The 23,524-nt window shown below is 41.7% G+C and overlaps 1 protein-coding gene across 4 annotated transcripts; it reads left to right on the top strand.

Annotated features, from left to right (window-relative positions):
• The first annotated feature begins 22 nt into the window (after positions 1–22).
• Positions 23–22,736, top strand: RBM18 (RNA binding motif protein 18). Of its 4 annotated transcripts, none has more exons than XR_014826651.1 (6): positions 23–148; positions 3,114–3,242; positions 10,871–10,997; positions 14,792–14,878; positions 16,851–18,177; positions 19,794–22,736. XR_014826651.1 is itself a non-coding variant. In XM_005654533.4 (6 exons), exons 2-6 carry the CDS (start codon positions 3,130–3,132, stop codon positions 20,846–20,848), a joined length of 573 nt encoding a protein of 190 aa, XP_005654590.1. In that variant the 5' UTR covers positions 23–148; positions 3,124–3,129; the 3' UTR covers positions 20,849–22,736. The 4 variants fall into 4 exon arrangements, 3 of the variants coding, with proteins under 3 accessions (XP_005654590.1, XP_001925851.1, XP_001925831.1); XM_005654533.4 differs by having other exon boundaries at positions 3,124–3,242; positions 16,851–16,936; positions 20,689–22,736; XM_001925816.5 differs by having other exon boundaries at positions 16,851–16,936; positions 20,689–22,736.
• Positions 22,737–23,524: the final 788 nt, after the last annotated feature.

The raw sequence follows: 23,524 nt of genomic DNA, 5'->3' as shown, positions 1-23,524 counted from the left end.
GGGGCGGTGCGGCGGCGCAGGCGTAGTGCGTCAAGGGCGGCCTGGCAGCTGGCGGCGTTGAGGTGGACGGGTGTAGAGGGCCGTGGGACCGCGGAGACGGGACCTGCTTTGGGGGCATGAGCCGAGGAGAGGACTCCGAAGTCACGAGGTGAGTCCGGCCACAACGCGCCTCTACCCTTTAGCGCCGGCCCGACAAGGAGTTCCCAGCGGAGGCTCCCCCAGTGAGACGGCTCCTCAGACCCCGCCCCGGATCGTCCCGCCGCTGGCCCGGAAATATCAATCCGAGTAATGACCCCTCGCAGCTGGGAATTCGCGGCCAGGGATCGGGAAGCCGGGATTCAAGCCTTGACCCCACCATTACCATTAGCTTTTTAAGAAGAAGCGCCTTTGCTTCTCTGCACTTCAGTTTTCCCAAATGACTGTTCTTGGCTTCCAGGGTAGTTATAGCTCAGCTGGGCGGGGGCGGGATGGGGGAAGGCTAAAAAGCGTTTTGTGAACTGTGAATCTGAAGGGTTGTCGCCATTGCAAACCCAAGAATTTTGAGATAGTTGCATGCCATCTTAATCACTTATCACACTTTACCATTTCTCAAAAAGCTCTGTGCCAACTTATCAAATGTATTGCCATATTTTAGCCTCATAACAACTCGAGATAAGGATAATAATGCCCATATCAAGGAAGAAGAAAAAACGGAAGCTCCAAGTGGGGAAATGGCTTGCCTGCTTCATTCATTCGTTCATTCACTAAACTTTGAGCACCAGCCAGGAGCCAGTGTACTAAGTGCGGGGATGGGGAGGGGGATAGAATCATCAAAATAATCAAGACCCTGCTCAGTAGTAGCTTACTTTCTCATATCTTACTTTCTAGTGAGGGAAACGAAAGATAAAACAACGTATAAGGCATTGAACTGGTATTGAGTGGAAAGAAAAAGTGCCTGTGATAGAGACTAACAAGATGCCCTTACTCTGTTAAGGGAAAGCTTTTCTAGGGCTAGAGGACACTTGAGGGGAGATCACGACTTGAGTCACAAAATAATAAATCCTGGGTGCAAAAGCCAGTATTTGAGTGCCTGTCTTTTGGCCCCATACCCTGTACTCTTTCCCCTTAAAATGATTCACTTGTGTGGTATTAAGTACTTGTTGGTATTATTTATTGCTGTTTTTAGACATGAGAGAGTCAGAAGGGTCTACATTCAAGTCTCGTCTCAAATGTCATTTCCCTTAGAGGGCTTTCCACTCATTCTGAAGTAGTCCAGCCCCAATCTCCTTGTCAGATCTCCTTGCTTAACTACGTTTGCAGCACTGATCACAAATTACGCCTTGTATATTTATTTTGCATTTGTTTTGTCCTGCCCCTTTTCTAAATATGTGTATCCAGAAGGCAGAAACCTTGCTTGTTCACTGCTCTGTCCCCAGGACCTAGACGATGCCTGGAAAATACAGGCTTTTTTGAATGAATGGTCTGTAAGAAAGTAGAAGGAAAGGAAATCCAGGAGAAGACAAAATGTTTCTCCTCCCCCAACCTCCATGCCTGGGATTCTAGTCATGCCTATTTCTCCTTTCTCCCAGGAAGTAAAAGCAAGAACTGTGGCTTATTCATTTCTCTTTTTCAGCAGCTGGTAGCTGCTTTTCACACATTACAGAACAGATTGAACATGTGAGAGAGGAAGAAGAACGCCCTTGTGTGTTGGAGGGGTAGATAAACACATTTAACAAACAATATCTAGGGGCTACTGTGTGCTAGACTGTAGAGGCTGTGCTGAGGTGAATAAGAGATAACGCCAGCATTCAGTATGGCAGCTGTTGTTATTAAGACGCAGTTCCTACAGCAGTGATCTCAAAGGCACTTCTGGTCTTATAGGACCCATGTTTTTTTCTAGCAAGGAGTTCTGAAGTCTGGCACAGCCTGCCATCTGCCCAGGCCTTTTTTCTTTCTCTACCACATTATACATTAAAGTTTAATTTTATATCTGTTGTCTAATTTTGGTCTTCTCAACATCTCTTAAGTTATAAGCAGAGCAACTTTTATTATTTAGAGATGAGGAAACTGAAACTCTAAGAGAGAAGTAACTTCCAATGGAAATGCCAAAATTTGAAACCAGGCCTTCTGACCACAGGGTTTTTGCTCTTTCCATTACCAACTCCATCATAACCCTCATCCTGTGGCTGTGAGGTGAGACATTTCAGGAACTAAGACTAGTAATAACTTAAGCTAAAATTATTTGAGTGCTTCTAGGTGCCACGCACTGTTCTTAATGCTTTTGATGTATTAACTCAGTGCATCTGCACAACTCTTATTATCCTCTTTTTACAGATAAAACTGAGGCACAGAGTGGTTAAGTAACTTGCTGCTTAGGATTATAGAACTAGTAAATAGTAGAACTGGAATAACTAAAGAGGAAGTTAGTTACTCTTTTTTTTTTTTTTTTTTGCTTTTTAGGGCAATACCCGTGACATATGGAAGTTCTAGGGGTCGAGTTGGAGCTGCAGCTACCAGCCTATGCCACAGCAACACCAGATTCATGTCTCGTCTGCAGCCTACACTGCAGCTCACAGTAATGCTGGATCCTTAACGCACTGAGCAGGGATAGGGATTGAACCCTTGTCCTCATGGATAGTAGTCAGACTCGTTACCATTGAGCTGCAACAGGAACTCTGGAAGTTAGTTTCTTTTTCCCAATGTCTGCCAAAATATTAAACATGAAAATAGTTCATTGACTAATTATTGTTATTCTTCCCCACCCATCCTTTTAAGTGTCATTAAAACTCTCTGGTGGTTTCCAAGACTTACTTTGGGTGACAGTTGTTGAACTAGAGTATCGTAATAGAGACCTTGGCCTCCTGCCCAGTCAGCCTCTGGCTTCAGAAGAGGAAAACTCGGTCTACACACAGAACCACTCCCCTTTCTCCTTAAGTGGAATCTTTTGCTCTCTGGCTGCCAGAGGAGCTGTCCCAGGGGAACTGGTGCTGGGGCCCTGGTTGTGGAATAACTGAGGCCTTTGAAGGACTGCCCAGGGCATGCCCTCCTTGAATAAATGTTTGTTGAATTGAATCTGAAGTCTCTTGTTCACACAGCGTTGCTCCTCTCCTGCCTGAATGTTCACATTCCTCTAGTATTTCATAGAGATTGATGGAAGCAGAAACCAAAACTCTTCCCCTGGAGAACGCATCCATCCTTTCAGAGGGTTCCCTGCAGGAAGGGCACCGGTTATGGATCGGCAACCTGGACCCCAAAATCACAGAGTAAGTCCGAGCTGTTTTAATTCCCTACAGAATTGGGATGCTTGTGGTGATGATGTCCAAGAGAACTCTCAAGGGTTGTAGAATATATTTTGGCCCATTTATTTATGTTTTCATCATCTTCAAAAGGAATGTGATGTTGTTTTAACCTGTTATCTTATCATTTTTCCTATATTTGGACTCTTCTACTATGAAGATACAGACTTGGGTAGCCTTTTAAACCATATACTTCTTTTCCCTGCTTCCCAAAGATGTTCTCTACTTTCAACTATTTTGAAAATACTTACACCCATTGACTAGGAAATTATTTTCTAAAACCAGCCATTGGCGTACTTTTGTTGCTCAAAATGAAGGAAAAAGCAGAAGCATCAGTACCATCGCAAAAAGGCAGAGAGGTACCATTTGACTCTCATTCATGTAAAGCAGCCATGAAACTACATAAAGTCAGAAGGGATCTTAGAGATCACCCCAGTCCCTTTGGTTTTCATTCATTCATTAAATGATTTGATTGCCTATTGTATGCCAGGTGTCCTGCTAAGCCAATTTCTTTAAATCTGAAGAACCTTGTCTTAAAGCAATCAGAACCTGCATGTAAAATAAAAGCTAAGAATGGCTTTTGGCAACAGCCACCTCTTCTTTGGCAGTCATTTCTAGGGTTCCGTGGAGCATAATTAAAAACCTCTGGTATGTTTCAGCTCTTTCATCCTGCACCAGAGGAAACTGAGGCCCAAGAAATGGGACGTGCCTTGCCCTTGGCCACAAAACTAATTGAATTGTCTCCCAACTCTTTCCATTGTGGATATTATAGTGGAAAGGAAATTCTTAGCAGAGAGAATTGAGAGATTTTTCCTTCCCCCAGTTATTCAGAAGGGGCAGGTGGTGCTTGGTGGCAGGATAGTCATGGGTGAATGGATTGAGCTGTACAGGGTCAGTGCTTAAACCAAGCATGGCGTGTATCCCGGGTTCTAGAACTTACTCCCTTTGGAATAGTGTTAAAAGACAAGGGGAGAGGAGACAAGGGAATGTGCTTGTTTTGAGTCTGAGAAGAGGTGTATGAAAGGATTTGGGGATTATGAGAGAAGAAAAGAGATGTAAACTAACATATCAGGAACATGACAAAATATTCAGTTCTTTAAAACTGCTCCAGTGCAGTTGGCTAAGTGTAGATATCATTGGGTCCCTCTAGAAATTATGATGGTATTTAAGATGTGTTGCCCCCTAATGACGTTACCTTGGTCATGAAGGCCCTGGAATGTAGACTGTGCATTTATTTTGGCTCTCTCTATGGCTTATGGCTTTGAGGATGAACATGTGAACCTGCCCAAGCTCTCAGTTAATGGGGGAATTAAACAGAGAAGCTGTTTCCATCATCTAAAACCCAAGCTGTGAGAGGATGCTCCCAAGAGTGGTTTCCATTCCCACCTCTGCTCCTCTGAATGGAAATCTGAAGCGTGGAAACAATGTTCATTGTTTTGGCTGCAGTTCCCTGTAATGATACTCTTGTTGTAATTGTATCCTGCTGCTTGACAGGAAGGTTCAAATGGGCATCTGCCACCTCAGTTCATGTCATAAGCTGGAGAATATGAATGTTTGCTTTAGTTAGAGCATTGACAGGAACATTGACTCATGAAACTTTCCCGCTGGTATCTCTGTTCTTTTTATATCAGGCCAAAAGTGGACATCAAGTCCTAGGCTGCCCATCAGGGCCATGCTGGCTCTACCCTGACTTCCCACCTCCCCAGCGTCAGAGATCATTTCTACTGCTTTTCCTTATCTTAAAATGTTTTCTTGATTAAACAAACTGATTTATTAAATTTCTTTTTCTTTTCTTTCTTTCTTTTTTTTTTTTTTTTTTTTTTGGCTGCGCCCACATCATGTGGAAGTTTCCAGCCCAGCGATCAAACCCACACCACAGCAGTGACAATGCCAGATCCATAACCTGCTGAGCCACCAGGGAACTCCTTAAATTTCTTCTTAAAGACATAACTACTGATTGTAGCTTATAGTTAGCATGGAATGCTTAGTGTTACTTCATTTAATCTACTTAATTACAGCAAAGAAACCTAACATTGTAGTTAGGTGGGTCTTATCTTGTAGAAATATGTGATTTTCTTCCAAGTTTTTGAATCCTATTCCTCTCAAAGTAGGCAATGATGGACCCGAACTAATTATTAAAATAGAGTCATTCCTGGAGTTCCTATTGTGGCTCACCAATAATGAACTTGACTAGTATCCATGAGGATGCAGGTTCAATCTCTGGCTCACTCAGTGGGTTAAGGATCCAGCATTGCCATGAGCTATGGTGTAGGTCACAGATGCGGCTTGGATCCTGTGTTGCTGTGGCTGTGGTGTAGTCCAGCAGCTACAGCTCTGATTCAGCCTCTAGCCTGGGAACCTCCATATGTCATGGGTGCAGCCCTAAAAAAGGGCAAAAAATATATATACATACAGTCATTCCCAAGCATTGAAGGACTGCGTGATAAAACTTATGTGAACATGTGGTTATCTGATCTCAGAAAATATTATTTGAATTCAAATCCCTGGGAGTTCCCTCATAGCCTAGCAAGTTAAGACCTGGCATTATCACTGCTATGGCACAGGTTTGATCCCTGGCCTGGGAATTTTACATGCCATCAAAAAAAAAAAAAAAACCCTAAACTTCTAGTGACTCTTGACAGATGGTTGCAAAGCACATTCCAGCTTTGCCAATTAAACTGATACCGGAGTTCCCGTCGTGGCACAGTGGTTAACGAATCCAACTAGGAACCATGAGGTTGCGGGTTCGATCCCTGGCCTTGCTCAGTGGGTTAACGATCTGGCGTTGCCGTGAGCTGTGGTGTAGGTTGCAGACGCGGCTCGGATCCCGCGTTGCTGTGGCTCTGGCGTAGGCCGGTGGCTACAGCTCCGATTCAACCCCTAGCCTGGGAACCTCCATATGCCGCAGGAGCGGCCCAAGAAATAGCAACAATAACAACAACAACAACAAAAAAAAAAACTGATACCACTGCAAATCTCTGCTTTAGATTTGCTAGTTCCTGTTGCTCCTACCTTCAACAGACCCTTTTCTCTCCCTCCTACACAGGTCCCTAACCTTTCCATTCCTCTTCCTTATCTCTTTCATAAACAGATGTGAATGCTTCTCCTTTACAAATGCTCTCTCAATTCTTGTTAGGAGAGAAGTAAGAGTATATATTTACTGTCACGAACGGTTATAGGACGTGTAAGACAGCGATAGTTTAAAAAAAAAAAAACTTTTCCCCTCAGTTTTTCAAAGTTTATTTTGTAATAACTCTAGTCTTTGGTGTATGTGTGCATGTTATTAATCCGAGTTCTACTCAAGTTAAGTAGGGGGTCCGTCAGCCTTTCCCAACAGGATACATACTGCTGACCACCCATCTAGCCCTCTGATCCTCTGTTCACTGTGTAGTTGCAGTATTGACCATTCTGGGGCCCTGTGACCTGCCAGGAATGTCTGTATAACTAAATAGATCTTAGAGATTTGGATTTAAGGGAATGATGACATACTCTTATTTAGGGTGGTAGCAGATTCCGAGCCCATGTTCTCTCTACTATAGTCTGATTCCTTTTAACTACGTTATACCTCATAATTCTTACCTATAGAGTGAGAATGTTCCACTGAATGATCTAGAGATGTCTTCTAGCAGTAATATTGCATAGCTGCTCTTATTTAAGCTTGTAACAACCTTGTGAGGCAAGTGGAACAGATATTTCTCTTTTTTTTTTTTTTTTTTTGTCTTTTTTTGTCTTTTTAGGGCCGCACCAGCGGCATATGGAGGTTCCCATGCTAGGGGTCGAATCAGAGCTGTAGCTGCCGGCCTATGCCAGAGCCACAGCAGTGCCAGGTCCAAGCCGTGTCTGCGACCTACACCACAGCTCATGGCAGCGCCGGATCCTTAACCCACTGAGCGAGGCCAGAGACCGAACCCACAACCTCATGGTTCCTAGTCGGATTCATTAACCACTGAACCACGACCAATATTTCCCTATTTTTTAAGTAAAGAGTTAAGTGAGTTGACTCAGTTCACTAAAGTAGTTAATGATAGGACCAGTTGCCCACCACCTAATTTAGGGCTCTTTGCACAAATATTCTAACAATGCAAACAACTGGACAGTCATAACGTATTCTAGTCTAAATTTTAAAATGTCAGGACTTCTTTTAAATTGTTACAGGACCCAGGCTAACTGTAAGAGTGAAAACAATACCTCTAAATATCATTACTAGTGCCTTCAACAGAGAATCTGAGAAAGTTGGCTTCAGCCCTGCCAGTAGTATCACCTAGGGAGAGATAGTGAACTTGGAGACCAGTGGGCGGAGCCTGAAAGAGAAAGAAAGTGATTGAAGAGGAGGGAAGAGCTGAAGATAACCCTGTGTTTCTTGTTTGAGAAGTTGAAGAGAATCGTGTCCACTGGCCAGTGGAATGGTTAGAAAGAGGCATAGTTTGTAGAGAGGAAGAGGAGAGGTTGAGGTATAGGAAGAAAACTTAAAAACAGTGGAGAGCCACCCAGGTGGAATGTGCTTCTAATGCAGACTTTCAGGGCTAAACTAGAATTCAAGGGAGAATAAGTGCACTCGCATGTAAGAACAGTTTTCCCCGAAGATATCGTTGATTCTCTTAGCCCGTTCCTTATTTTCCCTTCATGATCCATGCTTCTTCTCATGCTTTGTTTGCATGAAACAATCTTTACTGTTTGCTTATTTAAATTTGAAACAAAGTAAAACCATTTAATAACATACAGGGCATACAGCATGAAGACCTGTCACACAATAATTTGTATAAGTTTATAAAGAAAATTTCTTTGTTTCTCTAAAATAAATTGTGCATTAAGAACAATCTTAAATGTCATTTCATTGGCTTCCCAGTGCCTACAGCATCATGTAAAATTCCCTCACTAAGCCCACAACATCTTTCACAACCTGTCCCCTGCCTGCCTTTCAGCCTCATCTCTTAACTGTCTATCCACACTCTCCTCCAATGGATCAGTCTTTTTCACCTTGTGTCTTTGCGCAGGATATCACCAACTACCACCTTCCCTGCACAGTTGTCGTCTTCATCTGTGTGGTCACAGACATACCCCTTTGTGCAGGCTTCATGCTGTTGTAAAATTGGTTGTTTACATATTTCTCTCCTCTAACCAGAATTTCGGGTCTTTGAAGATAGAGACCTAGCTATATTCATCTGGGTAGGCCAAGTGCCTAATACAGTGCTCGACACCTTGTAGGTGTCATTTTGACATTTGTGTAGATCAGTTCCCTCTGTGTCATTAGGCAGGAAGGCCATCTTAAAGACCCATCACAGAAAACATTGATTACATTCATTGATTATATTGACGACCCGTTCAAACCTTGTTTTCTGTAATTTCCTGTACAGAATTCTGTATAGGACTGGTGTACTAATTCTGCAGCTCCTGAAGGCTGCAGAGCCCACGTTTCACTACACGAAGCAAGGCTCTGATGAGTAGCGAGCTCTCAGACTTCAGCAGCAGATGAAAGTGCTTGCAGATGTGAAAGCAAGATTCTTCAGGCTTTTTTCACTATCAGAGCTTGCAGTCCCCATCTCCAGGAAGCAAAATAGTAAACATTTCATTCCTTTTGTTTCGGTGTTCCGATAATTTCAAGAAATTATCAAACAAGAAAAGAAATCCTGGAGAAGTTGAAAGACACAGACCTAAGCAGATGTTCCTGGAATCTTAAGGTCGCACTTCTCGGGCAGAATGCATTTGTTAGCTTTTCAAAGAATAATCTGTCGGCTCTTTTTTTTTCCTGAGTAAATTAAAATTCATTTCCTAGGAAATGCCAATCGCCTTACCTTCCTGCTATTAAGTAGAATGGAGCTAATGAAAAGATGACCAGCCCACAGTCATCCTTGAGTTTTTTAAAAAACAGGTTTGACCCACCATTCATGGCAACTGGTGCAGTGTTAAGGTCTAGTAAATGGAAGATGCAGCTGTGAATTAAGACCCTGAGAGTAATTCTGCTAGCCTGTCTGTCTGTGCATTTGATGTACATTCACTCACCCTTGCTGTAAGCCTGTTCCCAGAAATCAAGTAACACCAGAAATTTGCTCTTGAGGCGTCTCCCTTTCCCCTGAAGGGTCACCTCTTAGGTTCTCACTAGCAGTCGAGGTATCTCCATGGAAATTGAGAATTTGGAACCTAGACGGTTATGGTTGTTTTCCCTTTCGAAACACGTCTAAAGACCCAATTCATGTCCACAATGTGCCTTGGGATCCTCACATCCTGCCCCAGTATAAGACCTGTACTATGTCTTCCCTGCTGCAGTGTGTCAGGCACCTGATCCAGGATAAAGGGCTCGCTTGCTGATGTGCATTAGTCGCAAATTCAGTGTAACTTATGATCCATTTCATATCTTTCTGCCTCCCAAAGGAGATTCTTACTCAAGAATAAAATCTTGATGAGTTTCTCCTAGAAAACAATGTGAATATAAATGTGGCTGTAACGACAGCTTTGCTGACTCCCTGTGGGGTAGAATTCCCAGTAATAACAGATTTAGCATGTGGGTTGATACCTTTTTAGTATCACAGGGACAGCATTGTTTAGAGAAAGCCTTGACTCCATTTGAATAGCGCGGAGGATGCCAGGAGGAAGGCCAGAGGAAAAGGAAACGGGAGAGCTGTTGGTTTGTCTCACCCTCACATCAGATGACAGGAAGTCGGAATTGAGATTGGCCACAGCAACCTGTTAAGGCCACATCTGTTTGAATAACTTAAAAGCTCTATAGAAACCAAATAAGTTTCGGAGAAAGGAATCCAGAAAGAGGGTGAGGGGCAGAGTGGCGAGCAAGAGCTTTGGGTGAACCTCCTGCGGGAGTGTCTTCTTCCCTGTGCGCCTGTGTTCGTCACTGGACCACACTCCGGAGCATAAATTCTGTCACAGCAACTGAAGTTGGGTAGTTATCCGCAGCTGGAAGATTTACAGGATTGGCCAGGTTCCCCCGCCTGTGTGAGACCAGCCTCAGTCACGTTGCGGTTCCTCAGGTTCCACATTGTCCTGTCATTCAGTCACATCAGGAATGGAACCTCTCAGGTGCTTATCAAAGTGCCACTGGCTGTGGTTGGGCTTTTGGCAGAGTTTCCCTCAAGTGCAATTTGGGGCTAATAATTAACTGTGAATCTGACAGGGAAGTCTTCCAGGTTTGTTTTACCCTTTGTTATATGTGTTACTTTGTTTATTTCTGAGATAGGGTTGGCTTTGGCGTTTCCAGTGTGAATGTGTGCCTCTGATGGAGTTGTAGTTACTCACATATACTATTTCATTGCCAAGAAATTAAAAATAAATCAGTCAATACTATTTTTGAGCATTTCTCCAAAAGAAAAACAAATGGTGCTTGTGAGCCAGACAGCTGTTTGTTAGGTGTGGTTTTTTTTGTTTGTTTGTTTGGTATTTTTGTGCTGGACAAACGCATAGCCATGACAATTCTCGTTCCCATTCCAAATAGAGGCAAACAACTGTGTTTGCCAAATAAACTAACAAGGCAGTTTGGAGGAAGGCAGGGGGCAGGGCGAGATTTTATCCCTGGGTAGACTGTCTCCTGCTTTTATTTCCCACTTAAGGCTGAGGGGCCAATTGAGTTCCCTGTTTTTTCTCCACAGATACCACCTCCTCAAGCTCTTGCAGAAGTTTGGCACAGTGAAGCAGTTTGACTTCCTCTTCCACAAGTCAGGTGCTCTGGAGGGACAGCCTCGAGGGTATTGTTTCGTTAACTTTGAGACAAAGCAGGTAATTGAAGCCCCCCCCCCCCCACTTTCTTAGCACCTACACTCTCCTCATTATCTGTGTGTCCCTCTTGACTGCTAGAGTGGCAGTTCCCTGTGGGCAGGAGCCGCGTCTGCTTCATCTCTGTGTGTCCTCAAGGAGATGAAGTAAACAAATGAATTAGTTTATTTGAATAGCTTTCAAAGTCTCCCCTCCCTTGGCTGGCAGTCTAAGGCAACTGACCCACTTTCCTGACCAGATGCTTTGGGATGCCCTCGTGAAGCACACGGACATCCTCCTCCCTGTTCTCTTTTGTTTGTTCCTTTAGTGGCTGGCCAACAAAGCCTCTTTTCCTTTCAGTAGTTTTGCCCCATGGTGTAGAAGCCCTCCATGACTGTGGTGAGCCACCCACAAACTCTTTTATTTTGATTTCTTAAAAATAGACCCTTCTTCTCAATGTCTCAGAATAAATACAGACAAATTTGAATATATATGGAGGAAGAAAGTCCAGCTTCAACCACAATATATCCACATACTCTGCATTAAAATTTAGTCCTGGGAGTGGACATGGGTTGATAAAGAAATTGAATTGAATGTAATGAAATATAGACATACCACTTTACAGCCCTATAACTTTATTAGTCATGTATGAGAACATTGCCTAGCTTATCGTTTTATTAATAATAATTGTATTTGTACGGTTTTCTTATTATAAAAGTGATACCTGTTTCCTATAGATGAAAACATGGGTAACTTCATTTACCAGCTTAATATTCAACAATAATCACTGTTTTTTGGGTTTTTTGTTTGTTTGTTTTGCCTTTTCTAGGGCTGCTTCCTGTGGCATGTGGAGGTTCCCAGGCTAGGGGTCTAATTGCAGCTGTAGCCACTGGCCTACGCCAAAGCCACAGCAATGAGGAATCCGAGCCGTGTCTCTGACTTGCATCACAGCTCACAGCAACTCTGGATCCTTAACCCACTGAGCGGCGCCAGGGATCAAACCCACAACCTCATGGTTCACAGTCGGATTTGTTAACCACTGTGCCATGACGGGAACTCCAATAATCACTGTTTTTAATATTTAGTTACATATCTTTCTAGTCTCTTTTTCTTCACATTCATACACAGACGTGAAAAAATGTACAGCTTATAACACACAAATAGGATCACGTTATCCTCTTTACCACTGGAAACAAATGAAAATCTTTTCTGTCTTCTAATACACATCAAGATAAACATTCTATATCATATTGTGGTTTCATCTGTACGACTATAGTTATATGTAAAAATTCATTGATCTATATCTTATACATTTTATTATTTAGACTTCAGTTTAAAAATGAATCAATATCATCCTCAGTGACTGCATAATATTTTATTATATGAACAAATGATAAGTTACTTGATTAATTTCCAAATGTGTAAATAGTGCGATGGTAAACATCTTTTTAGCTCTATGTGCATATTTATCATATTCATGGAAATGGAGTAGTGTTAACAAAGGCCACAATTAGTTTTTCCTAATAAGGCTGCCAAATTGCCCTCAAGAAATGATGTATCAGTGTGTTCTGCAAGTATCATTTGTCCTTACCAGTGCTGCAGGGTTTGTTTGTATGTTAAATTCCACTAATTTTGCAAAAGTAATGGACAGTAAGGGATACATTATTGTTCTAATTGTTCAATTTTGGGGGGGGTGCGGAAACTGAAAGAATGCCCCATATAGTTAGCATTTTAAAATTCTTTATTCTTCCCTGGAGTTCCCATGGTGGCTAAGTGGTTAACGAATCCGACTAGGAACCATGAGGTTGAGGGTTCGATCCCTGGCCTTGATCAGTGGGTTAAGGACCCGGTGTTGCCGTGAGCTGTGGTGTAGGTTGCAGACGTGGCTCTGATCCCGCGTTGCTGTGGCTCTGGTGTAGGCTGGCAGCTACAGCTCCGATTCAACCCCTAGCCTGGGAACCTCTATATGCCACAGGATCAACCCTAGCAAAGGCAAAAAGACAAAAAAAAAAAAAAAAAAAAAAATTCTTTATTCTTCCCTAACAATAGAGTGTGATGAGGATTTTTACAGACGACTAAAATCAGTGATCATGTTGTAGATAAATAGTGGTTTAAAAATATTAAACTAGAAGTTAACAAAGCCCAGCTTCTCTTTCTGGCTGTTTTATTTATTAACTTTGGGCAAGTTTAATAAATAACTTCTTTTGGCCTCAGTTTTCATCTATAAATGGAGATTAAAAACACACACCCGGAGTTCCCGTCGTGCCTCAGTGGTTAACAAATCCAACTAGGAACCATGAGGTTGCGGGTTCGATCCCTGCCCTTGCTCAGTGGGTTAACGATCCGGCATTGCCGTGAGCTGTGGTGTAGGTCGCAGACAAGGCTCGGATCCCGCATTGCTGTGGCTCTGGCGTAGGCTAGCAGCTACAGCTCCAATTAGACCCCTAGCCTGGGAACCTCCATATGCCGCGGGAGCGGCCCAAGAAATGGCAAAAAGACAAAAAAAAAAAAACAAAAAAAAACACACCCTCATTATTACCTTATAGGAAATTGAGAGAATAATTGAGGATAGATATGATTAATATCGTTGGATACATGAACTTTGAAACAAGTTACAGAGAGAGGAGAGGAAGTTATTTTTGCAACATTTATTACCTGCTGGCATCTTATGACTGTTGATGTACAGAATTAATAGAGTGTCATGTAAATTCTAATTCACTAAGTGACACTTAAAAGAATGAACTGTCACATCGGTCCCTCTAACTTTGTGTGCCATAGTGAGGCAAGGGTGCCAGTGACGAACACTTGACACACAGCGGCTACCCATCTGTTTGCTGAATGTCCTGATGGCGCAATGCAGAGGAGTAAAAGAGTCTGGTAAAACAAGGCTGGAATGCCTATTCGTCTTACCCTGAGGCCTCAGACTCTCTTTGTTCCTCTTCCTGTTCCTTAAGGGCTTCTTCACTCCTGGTAAACGTGGGTTACACTTGGCCAAATGCCTCATGCATACAAATGGAGCAGAGAAGGTTTGCAGGATGGAAAAGTACAGCCAGGCTTCCTGGGAATGTCCTAGAGTGCCTGTTATCCAGCTCCAGGAATTCCTTTCAACCTTGTTGCTCCTATATCTGATGGGAAAGAGTCAGAGAACTCTTGCCTCTGAAAGCCAGGTGCATGAATTGGCTCACACAGATACCTTGCTCCTAGTCTCTTTGACTCACTCCTGCTTTTTCCGGCCCGATTTCCTTCACTCCCGTATCCTTTGAAGCCATTACTGTTTCTCACTTGGGATGCAGGGAGTATAAGCCCTAGTCCAGGATACAGTTTCATAGTCCCCCCCCCAGGAGGGTGGTGGGAGGATGGAGTACATTCTTGACATAGTAGATGCTACTGTAACAGAAGTGTATGGAAAGGTATCGCCTAATAAGAACAGTACTCTTAGCTGATGTTGGTTGAGTCCTTACCATATGCTCCATACTTTACCTGTGCTCTTTGACTCCTCACAGTGACACTGAGGAACATGCCAAACATGCCACAGTGTCCATGTATCACAGGTGAAAAAGTTAATATCCGGAGAGATTAAGTGACCAGCCAGATGTTTTACTGCCAGGAAGTGAACAGAGCCAGTATTTGACTGAATTTACAAAAACTCATACCCTTTTCATTATTCTGCCTTTTTACTTTATTGCAAACCCTTTGCCACTTGTTTACCAAAAGCAGTTAGAAATTCAGCCATCAAAGCTTGTGAGGCCCTGTGAGAATACATGTAGCTAGTTAAGCATTTTAAGTGTTTGACTAACACTAGTCCCTTTCTCAAACAGGAAGCAGAACAAGCCATCCATTGTCTCAATGGCAAGCTGGCTCTGTCTAAGAAGCTGGTGGTACGATGGGCACACGCTCAAGTAAAGGTAAGTGTAACAGGCTAAAAAGACAGCACCAGCTCATCCTAAATGAATATTCAGATAGACAGTTGTCCACTTACCCATTTGCATCACAGCCTCTGCACATCTGGAGCAGCCATACTGTGGTCTCCTACTTGTATTTACCATGTGTGTTGCCAGATTTTTCTTTTGAGAAACATCTCAGGAGGGATTAAGTTCCTTCATTGTTTCTCTCCACATACCCACAGATTCTGGTTTTGATTGATTTTTCCGTGTGACTGATGTGTATACTCAGACCTCTATCATTTTTTTGGTCAGGGTGGTTCTTTGGAGGAAAAAAATGTATTTATTTTTAAAATTAGTTGCTTTAGGCATTATTAGATTCTTCCCAGCCTCTCAGTTCTGTGGAGAGTTTGAATTGTTTATTCTAAATGCTTGAGAAATGGATAATTTGTTAAGAGTGCTTAAAGCACTGGCATTTCCTTACTCCATAGATTTTTTTGAGAGTTATTTGTGGGACTTTGCACTGTCTGCCTTGACTCCAAAGGTTCAAGCCATGGTGAACTGCGGTCTTCATATCCTAGTTCTCTTGAGAAAATGCACTGAAAGAGCTACAACCATTTAAAAAAAAAAAAAAAAGTGTCATGTTACAACCAGCACAGGTGAGGTATGTGCACTTGAGCAATCCCAAAAGTTCATTCTCTTCCTTCTGCAGTGTGGTCCTGACAGACCTGCCTGCAAAAAGATTTGTGACAGTTAGAACTAGAGCCTCAGTCTTTAGCTATGTGAACATGATTTTTGACCAGAGACTCTACCCAACAAGCTTCCCAGTAAAGAGTCACAGAAATTAAACATTTGAGCTCAGTGTCCAAGCTGAAAAACAGAGTTCAGACACTTTGGATCTTTATGAGAGTTTCAGGTAATCACAGAGCCTTCTCAATTTCATTGCCTTAAAAATAGGAACAACAAGGAGAATTACCAATGCTTTTTTACTCAAAAGAAAATCAAGTCTCGTTTGCCAGTCTGACTGTCATTTTCTCATTCTGCATCTCATTGAAAAGACATGCAAGAGAGGAGTTCCCGTCATGGCGCAGTGGTTAACGAATTCCGACTAGGAACCATGAGGTTGCAGGTTCGATCCCTGCCCTTGCTCAGTGGGTTAACAATCCGGCGTTGCCATGAGCTGTGGTGTAGGTTGCAGACGCGGCTCGGATCCCACATTGCCATGGCTCTGGCTTAGGCTGGCAGCTGCAGCTCCAATTAGACCGCTAGCCTGGGAACCTCTATATGCCGTGGGAACGGCCCAAGAAATGGCAAAAAGACAAAAAAAAAAAAAAAAGAAAGAAAGAAAAAGAAAAGACATGCAAGAGAAATAAATCATCCTTCGTCCTGTGTTTCATTTGGGAATCTCTATGCCCCACAGTTCTCTTCTCCTACAAGTCTTTTTGATCAGAGGTTCTTGATTGCTCTTTAATATTGTACTTACCTTTTAAAAGAAGTATATAATTTTCTGACACCAATTAAGCTGCTCTTTTCCTAGAGAATATTTCAGTAGCTAAAAGCTATTCCTACTTTTCTGCTCCCCTTAGACCTGTTAAGAGTTGACTATTACAGTTGGTACTTTGTAAAAATCTAGCAAAATTTCAAAATGCTTTGAATAAAGCAAAATAAATGTTGTGAAGAAGTGATATGTGACAATAAGAATGTAAGAGGTCAGTCCTGCTGTGTATTTGTACTATCTATGAATTTAAAGGTTGAAATTCTTTCCTTACCTTATTAGAACTAATGCCTAGATGGAACGCCTCTTCTAAACTTCTCAGTTTATAACTTTTAGGTTAAAACTATGTAACTTCTGCATTAATTATAAATGTAAAGCAGTCCTAGGATTGTCTGGAAATAATCTAACAATATACCTGGGGTTGGAGTTTCTGAACACCTGCGCTACAGTACAGGGCTGGTTTCTCCCAGGTGAGATAATTTGCCTTTTTCTTACTTTCAGAGATATGATCATAACAAGAATGACAAGATCCTTCCCATTAGTCTGGAGCCGTCCTCCAGCACCGAGCCCGCTCAGTCTAACCTCAGGTAAGAAGGTGTGCTGGAGGAAGATGCAAACATGTATACGAGAGCCTGAGTACTTCTTCACTCTAACTTTCACTCAGGCTCTCATCAATCTTCGGACTCTCAATTTAGAGTAGAATCTGCTAACTTTTGAGAGATGTGTTCAATTAGTATATGGATGTGTCCAGAATGTATACATTTCACCTCTTCCCATACCCCCAAAAGTGTGTAACACCCATTTACAGAATTCATATGCTCAGAAGGCACTGCCAGCCATCACGCTTGGCACTGGGAACACAAAGGTCAGTCAGACACGAGCCTTGCCGTGAACACAAGCATCTTAATAAGGCCTTATCTTCAACATTTGTCATTATGCACTAATTCCTCCCCAGCTATGAGTTCCTTTATACAGATTTCGAATTGGCGGCACTTTAATTTTATGTACTATTTCAGCAACGATTACCAGTTTTGGTTCCAGTACATACAGATTGTCAGTTAACTTCCTTGGAGTTAATTCAGAACAGAAGGAATTGAGGGTTGAGTGGAGAAAGGGAAAGTTAAGTAGATGGATAAGCAGAAGTAGAGGGTTTATTTTGCATTGTAGCCTAGGGAGAAAAGTTAACAGTAACAATAGCCAGGATTTATTGGGCTTACCATGAAGCAGGGAGGGTTTGTGCTAAACATTTTACATTGCCGTATGTCATTGAATTATAAAGACTTTGGGAAAGTACACTTATACTCGTTTTACACATGAGGAAACTAAAGTTTAGATTTTGGCCAAGATCACACAGGTAGCAAATAGCGGAGTCCAGATTCTAAGCCAGGTTTGCCTGGACTTCAAAATTTAGTCTTCTAGTTTCAGCTTCAAAGAAACTCCAGGCTGTAAATGCAGGAGCACAGTTTTAAAGCCTGTCCCAGGGGAGGGGAGGAGGCTACATGAAAAGAGCATCAGTGTTTTATAAGAATCAGAAATTAGCACTCGTCCTAAAGTTGGGAAAGCGATGCCTATTTGGATAGAGGGCCATACAGAAAAAAAACAACTTTTCTTGAATATTATATGTAGCAAACAAAACAGATTTATAAGCACCTCATTAAACTCAGGGGGAGGTAATCCTAAAATGTTTTCAGGAGTCATAAAATTGGTCAATTAAAATTAACTTTATGGTTACTAATTTGTTTACTATCATTGATTTCTTATAAATGTGTGCAGCTTTATGTTGTACTCCCCAGTTGTTTTTTTGATTAATTATGACTTCTATGGATGTGCTGGGAACTTGTTTTATCTATCCTATTCTCCCCATTAGATTGAACTTCCTTGATCACAGATTGGTTTTATGGAGGTTCTCATAGATCTGAGTCCTTTTGGGAAGAGACAACTGCATTTATGTTTGGTGATCTCCATGGCACAATGAACATATCTTTAGTTTCTTATTTTCAGTATTTGCTCTTTTTACTAGATAATCTAGTGTGGTGTTTTCCATTTATATTCTAATCCAGAGGATCTCAGTTTATAGCTTTTGATTAACATCTATGACAAATTAGAGAAGATTGTTTTCCCTGTGACGCAAGCAGAATGAATGGTTGGCTGTTAATTTTCCATTAATGGAAAAGGTGCTGGAATGCACCTCGGTGATATTTTAGGGTTCTCTCTCTCTTTCTCTCATTTTTTTTTTCTTTGTTTTTTGTTGTTGTTGTTGTTGTTGTTGTTTTTTGTTTTGTTTTTTTGTCACACCCGAGGCATTTAGAAGTTCCCAGGCTAGGGATTGAATCCAAGCCACAGCTGCAGCAATGCCAGATCCTTAATCCATTGAGCCAGGTGGGTTGGGGATCAAACCCATGCCTCAGCAGTGACCTGAGCCACTGCAGAGACTGTGCCAGATCCTTAACCAGCTGAGCCACAGCAAGAACTCCCCAGGGTTCTTTTGTATTGCAACTTAGTTTTTTTAATTTTTCATTGCCCCTGTAAAATGATGAGTATGTGCTGAGGTATGCCTTTGAGGATCTCCAAAAGGCCACATGCACATTCCCTCCCAAGCTTCTCTCCCTAACTGTAGACCATTGACAGCATCAGAATGGAAAATAAAGGGAGCTGTGAACCAAAAATACTCTCCCTCAGTGCTTTGCATTCTGATCCAGACAGCAGTGACCTTGATCAGAAGGGAGTTCCTCACAACTTCTGCAGCATCTCCTTACCCGTTCTCTCTAGTACAGGACTCCTCAGCTCCCAACCTAAGGGAGAGGAAAAAGCAAGGGCTTTGATATAAACAAACTGCACTTGAATCCTGGCTCCAGTTTGTTAGCTGTGTGAACCTTAGGTGAATCACTACCTCTCTGCATTTGTTTAGCTATTAAATGTGGATGATAACCCTTGGAATATTATTGCAGGGATTGGAGATGATGTAAGTGAAATGCTGGATGTACTGCCTGGCTCATTGTAAGCACTCTGTAAATGTAAATGGTAGCCTAAGCGCACATGTGTCAGTAAAAGGGGACTCTCTAGGATTTCCAGGATGTTTTCCCCATTATCATTCAGTGATTCAGAAGGTGGTACAGTATAATAATTCATAACATGGCTCCAAAGTCCAGTTGTATTCATATCTCAATTCTGCCACTTACTAGCTATGTAACACTGAGCAAGTTAACCTTTCTATGCCTTAGTTTCATCTGAAAAATGAAGGATATAGAAGTTCCCGTCGTGGCGCAGTGGTTAACGAATCCTACCAGGAACCATGAGGTTGCGGGTTCGATCCCAGCCCTTGCTCAGTGGGTTAACGATCCGGCTTTGCCGTGAGCTGTGGTGTAGGTCGCAGATGCAGCTCAGATCCCGAGTTGCTGTGGCTCTGGTGTAGGCTAGCAGCTACAGCTCCAATTGGACCCCTAGCCTGGGAACTTCCATATGCCGAGGGAGCAGCCCAAGAAATGGCGAAAAGACCAAAAAAAAAAAAAAAAAGAAGGATATAGCCTACATGGATTACTTCTTCCATTTTTTTAAAATTATGGTAAAATATGCATAATATAGCATTTACCACCTTAACCAGTGTACAGTTCAGTGGGATTAAATATATTCATAATGTTGTACAGCTAGCACCATCCTCCATCTCCATAATTCCTCTTGTAAAACTGCAACTACATACACTAAACAATAACCCCCCATTCTCACCTCCCCCAAGGCCCTAGCGACCACCATTCCACCTTCTCTGTAATTCTGGCTACTCTTTTTTAAGTGCTTCATATCAGTGGGATCACACACATTTGTTTCCTCGTGAGTGGCTTGTTTCACTTAGCACGACGTCCTCCAGGTTCAGGCATGTTGGAGCATGTATGTGGGCCACATTTGGCTTATCCACTCACTCTTCCATGGACACTTTGGTTGCTTCCACATTTTCTCTGTTGTGAGTAATGCTACATGAACATGGCTATATTCATATCTCTCCCAGACTCTGCTTTCAATCTCTACATTAATTATTTTTGAGTGCCTACTATCTGCAAGCACTAAGGTGCTGGATAGTGTTAGTGTCTGAGGTTTAAGTATAGCAATGTGCAAAGTACTCCTAACAGTATCTTATAGAAAAAACCTAGTAGATGGTTCAGATTTGATCTCTTTCCTAAAATGAGAACATTAATTATTTTTGTGTGTGTTCTCTCTGAATGTTTGAAAGTTTGTGTTTGAGTTGCTGTTGCTTCTGTGATGCTTCTCTGAAGAGGCAGGAAGATGAAATACCCAGGTATTCTCTGAATGTGCCCAGGCTCACTCTGATCTTCTGTTCTTTCTCCAGTGTCACTGCAAAGATAAAAGCCATTGAAGCAAAGCTGAAAATGATGGCAGAAAATCCTGATGCCGAGTATCCAGCAGCACCAGTTTATTCCTACTTCAAGCCACCAGATAAAAAAAGGACTACTCCCTATTCTAGAACAGCTTGGAAATCTCGAAGATGATGGTTATGAATCACTGTAACAGCAAAAGCAAATCGGTCTTCACACCTGAAATCCTCTGCCTTTGTACTTGTAGATGTGAATGGTACTATCAGACAGAGCACAATCACATGGTAGAGTTTGGTAACAACATTTTTGGATGTTCTTCTGAATGTTTCTTCCCTGAAGTATGTGTAGAATTGAGCATCATCCAGAATAAATAGGATTGTATCCAAAACTGATTTGAACACTGAGATGCTCTAATTGGCTGGTTTGTTTGGATTTGTAACTCCAGAAACTTTGTATAGTGTGCCAGAGAGAAAGGCAAACACAAAAAAAATGTTATTATTTAAATCAGGAAACTTAATTTATTAACATCTGTCTTTAAAAAAAAAAAACAAACAGCATTTTCTGTGCTCAAGTGTCTTTACAACATAAAGAAAACATAAAAGACAGGGAGGGAAATGAGAAATTTTGAATCATGTTCAGGACTGCTCTTCCCAAAACTTTCTATGGAAATCCCTCCAACTGGACTAATAAGAAAAAGTTCTTGGCAAAAAGAACTGGTTTTTGAGCAAGATTTGTAGTAATAATCTCTTTAAGAATTATGCTTGTTGTTTCAAAATCCCAATTAGGAAAACATGGAGTATATCTTAAAATTGTTTGCGTCAACGAAACTGTAGAATGAAATTTAGCATTTTATACCACAACAGAAGTTCTGTTTGGAAATCCCACTTTTATTCTATTGTGATCATTTTTTTTAATCTTAATAATCCTGCCTTCTATAATACCAAATGTCATTATTAATGCGGGACTTTTAAAATTGCATTTATTGCATGAGACTGTTTTTAATAGCATGAGAATGTTCTATTTGGAATTGTATCATGGTCAATCTAAATGGAAAAGCAAAATTTCTTTGAAAACTTAAACACTGATGTATTGATCACTATCAAACATGTTATTTATTAATAATTGTGTAGGGGTCTGAGTAGAAGAAATTGAGTTGTCTTGTATGGGGTGAGGTGGGGACATACAGTGGACACACAAAGTCAGTGGAGCAGCCACTGCTCTGGCACCAGGACTGTAATGACCTCATGTTTTGTGTGTTTTAAAAAAAAAGACTTGAAAAGCTGCATGACTTTAAAACGATTCTTCATTTGTTAAACATACTTCTCCTCAGAAAATTTTTGCCACTTTGAACATTTAAAATATAACAGTAGAGAAAGAAAAATACATCACTAGATTTGGGAGTGTGTTTCTGTCAGCAGTGTTGGTCATTTTGGTGCCAGGTTGATGGACAGCTTCATTGGGCAGCACTGTTGCTTCTTGACTGGGTAAATCATTTTTGGTACCCAGGCTGCCACTTTTAATGATTACAGACTGTTTACTGTCATTGTTCCTAGCAGAGGAAGCTTTCATTATAGGAGTTTAAGTCTTCCCATGAGCATAAATGAATTTAGGACACTTGAACCAAAACTTGAGCATAGTGAGGTTTCAGAACTCACAGACCTGGTTCAGAAAAATTCGTATCACCTTTCCCAAGGTAAAACTTTTCAGATATGTTTAAATATTAAATAATTCCTGCATTTATTAGCTCTAAGATGCAGGTAACTCTCCTTCCACTTGGGGGATGGTTCAGGGAGGTGGGAGCATTATCTCCCATTTTTCTGGTGACTTCTTAGAACATAGAATTCACCGTTTTATCCTTAAGTCCTCAAAGGGTTATGGTGGAGTAGGACTTACTTAATGCAAAATAGTCTTCTATTTTTAATAGGAACTTAGAAAATACTTAACTTTGAATTACCTAGAGTTGTTTCCTTTAGAAACCAGAGCTATTTATTTGTATTTAAAACAATGTTTATTATTTGTACCAATTCTTATTCCTCTGTGTGAATAAACGCAAGACCGTGTCTGTGGTTGTGTCTTCTCTTGTCCATGTCCTGCAACAGAGACTGTAGCACTCGGGGAGGCTTGTTTCCCTTCAGGACATGGGCCTCGGCTGGTGTGTCCTGGTGTGGCTGGTGTGTCCTGGTGTGGCTGGTGTGTCCTGGTGTAGCTGGTGTGTCCTGGCGGGGTGCTCTTTCTCTGATATCAACAGAGGTTCTCTCCAACCGTTATGCCTGCCTGCTTGTACTGTTACAGGTGAGAAAGAGACTGGCTCTTTACTAACTCTATCTATTTGAAAAGAAGTTGTTATTGGAAGTCCCCTAAAGGATCATAAAGCGTTTAGTCCTTCTTTCAGAGTAGGGTTTTCAAAAGAATAAATGGGTGTGTTGTACATCTGCTGAAGCAGTTTGAAAGGTTTGTGCAATGTGAGTGTTGACTTGGTCAGATCTTTATTATGAAGTTGTCTTTACTTTAAAATGATGTGTTGGTTTACTGTTTTGCTGAAAGTATGTCAGTTATTTGATTTATACCACAGTAAAGAATTAAGGGAAGTATTTAGGAGAGAGGTATGAACTGTCTTGTCTTTTTTTTTTTTTTTTCTTTTTTCTTTTTAAGACCGCATCCACAGCATATGGAAGTTCCCAGGCTAGGAGTTGAATCAGACCTGCAGCTGCCAGCCACAGTCACAGCCATAGCAACACAATATCTGAGCCGTGTCTGCAACCTACTACATAGCTCATGGCAGCACCAGATTTCCTACCCACTAAGCAAGGCCAGGGATCGAACCTGCATCCTCATGGGAACTGGTCAAAT

Source organism: Sus scrofa, chromosome 1 (assembly GCF_054392235.1).
Source record: "Sus scrofa isolate SSC_HxYL_T2T_F1_AM1 chromosome 1, Sscrofa_HxYL_maternal_Yorkshire_Landrace_v2.0, whole genome shotgun sequence".
Taxonomy (NCBI): domain Eukaryota; kingdom Metazoa; phylum Chordata; class Mammalia; order Artiodactyla; family Suidae; genus Sus; species Sus scrofa.
This window is presented reverse-complemented; position numbering and strand designations above follow the sequence as displayed.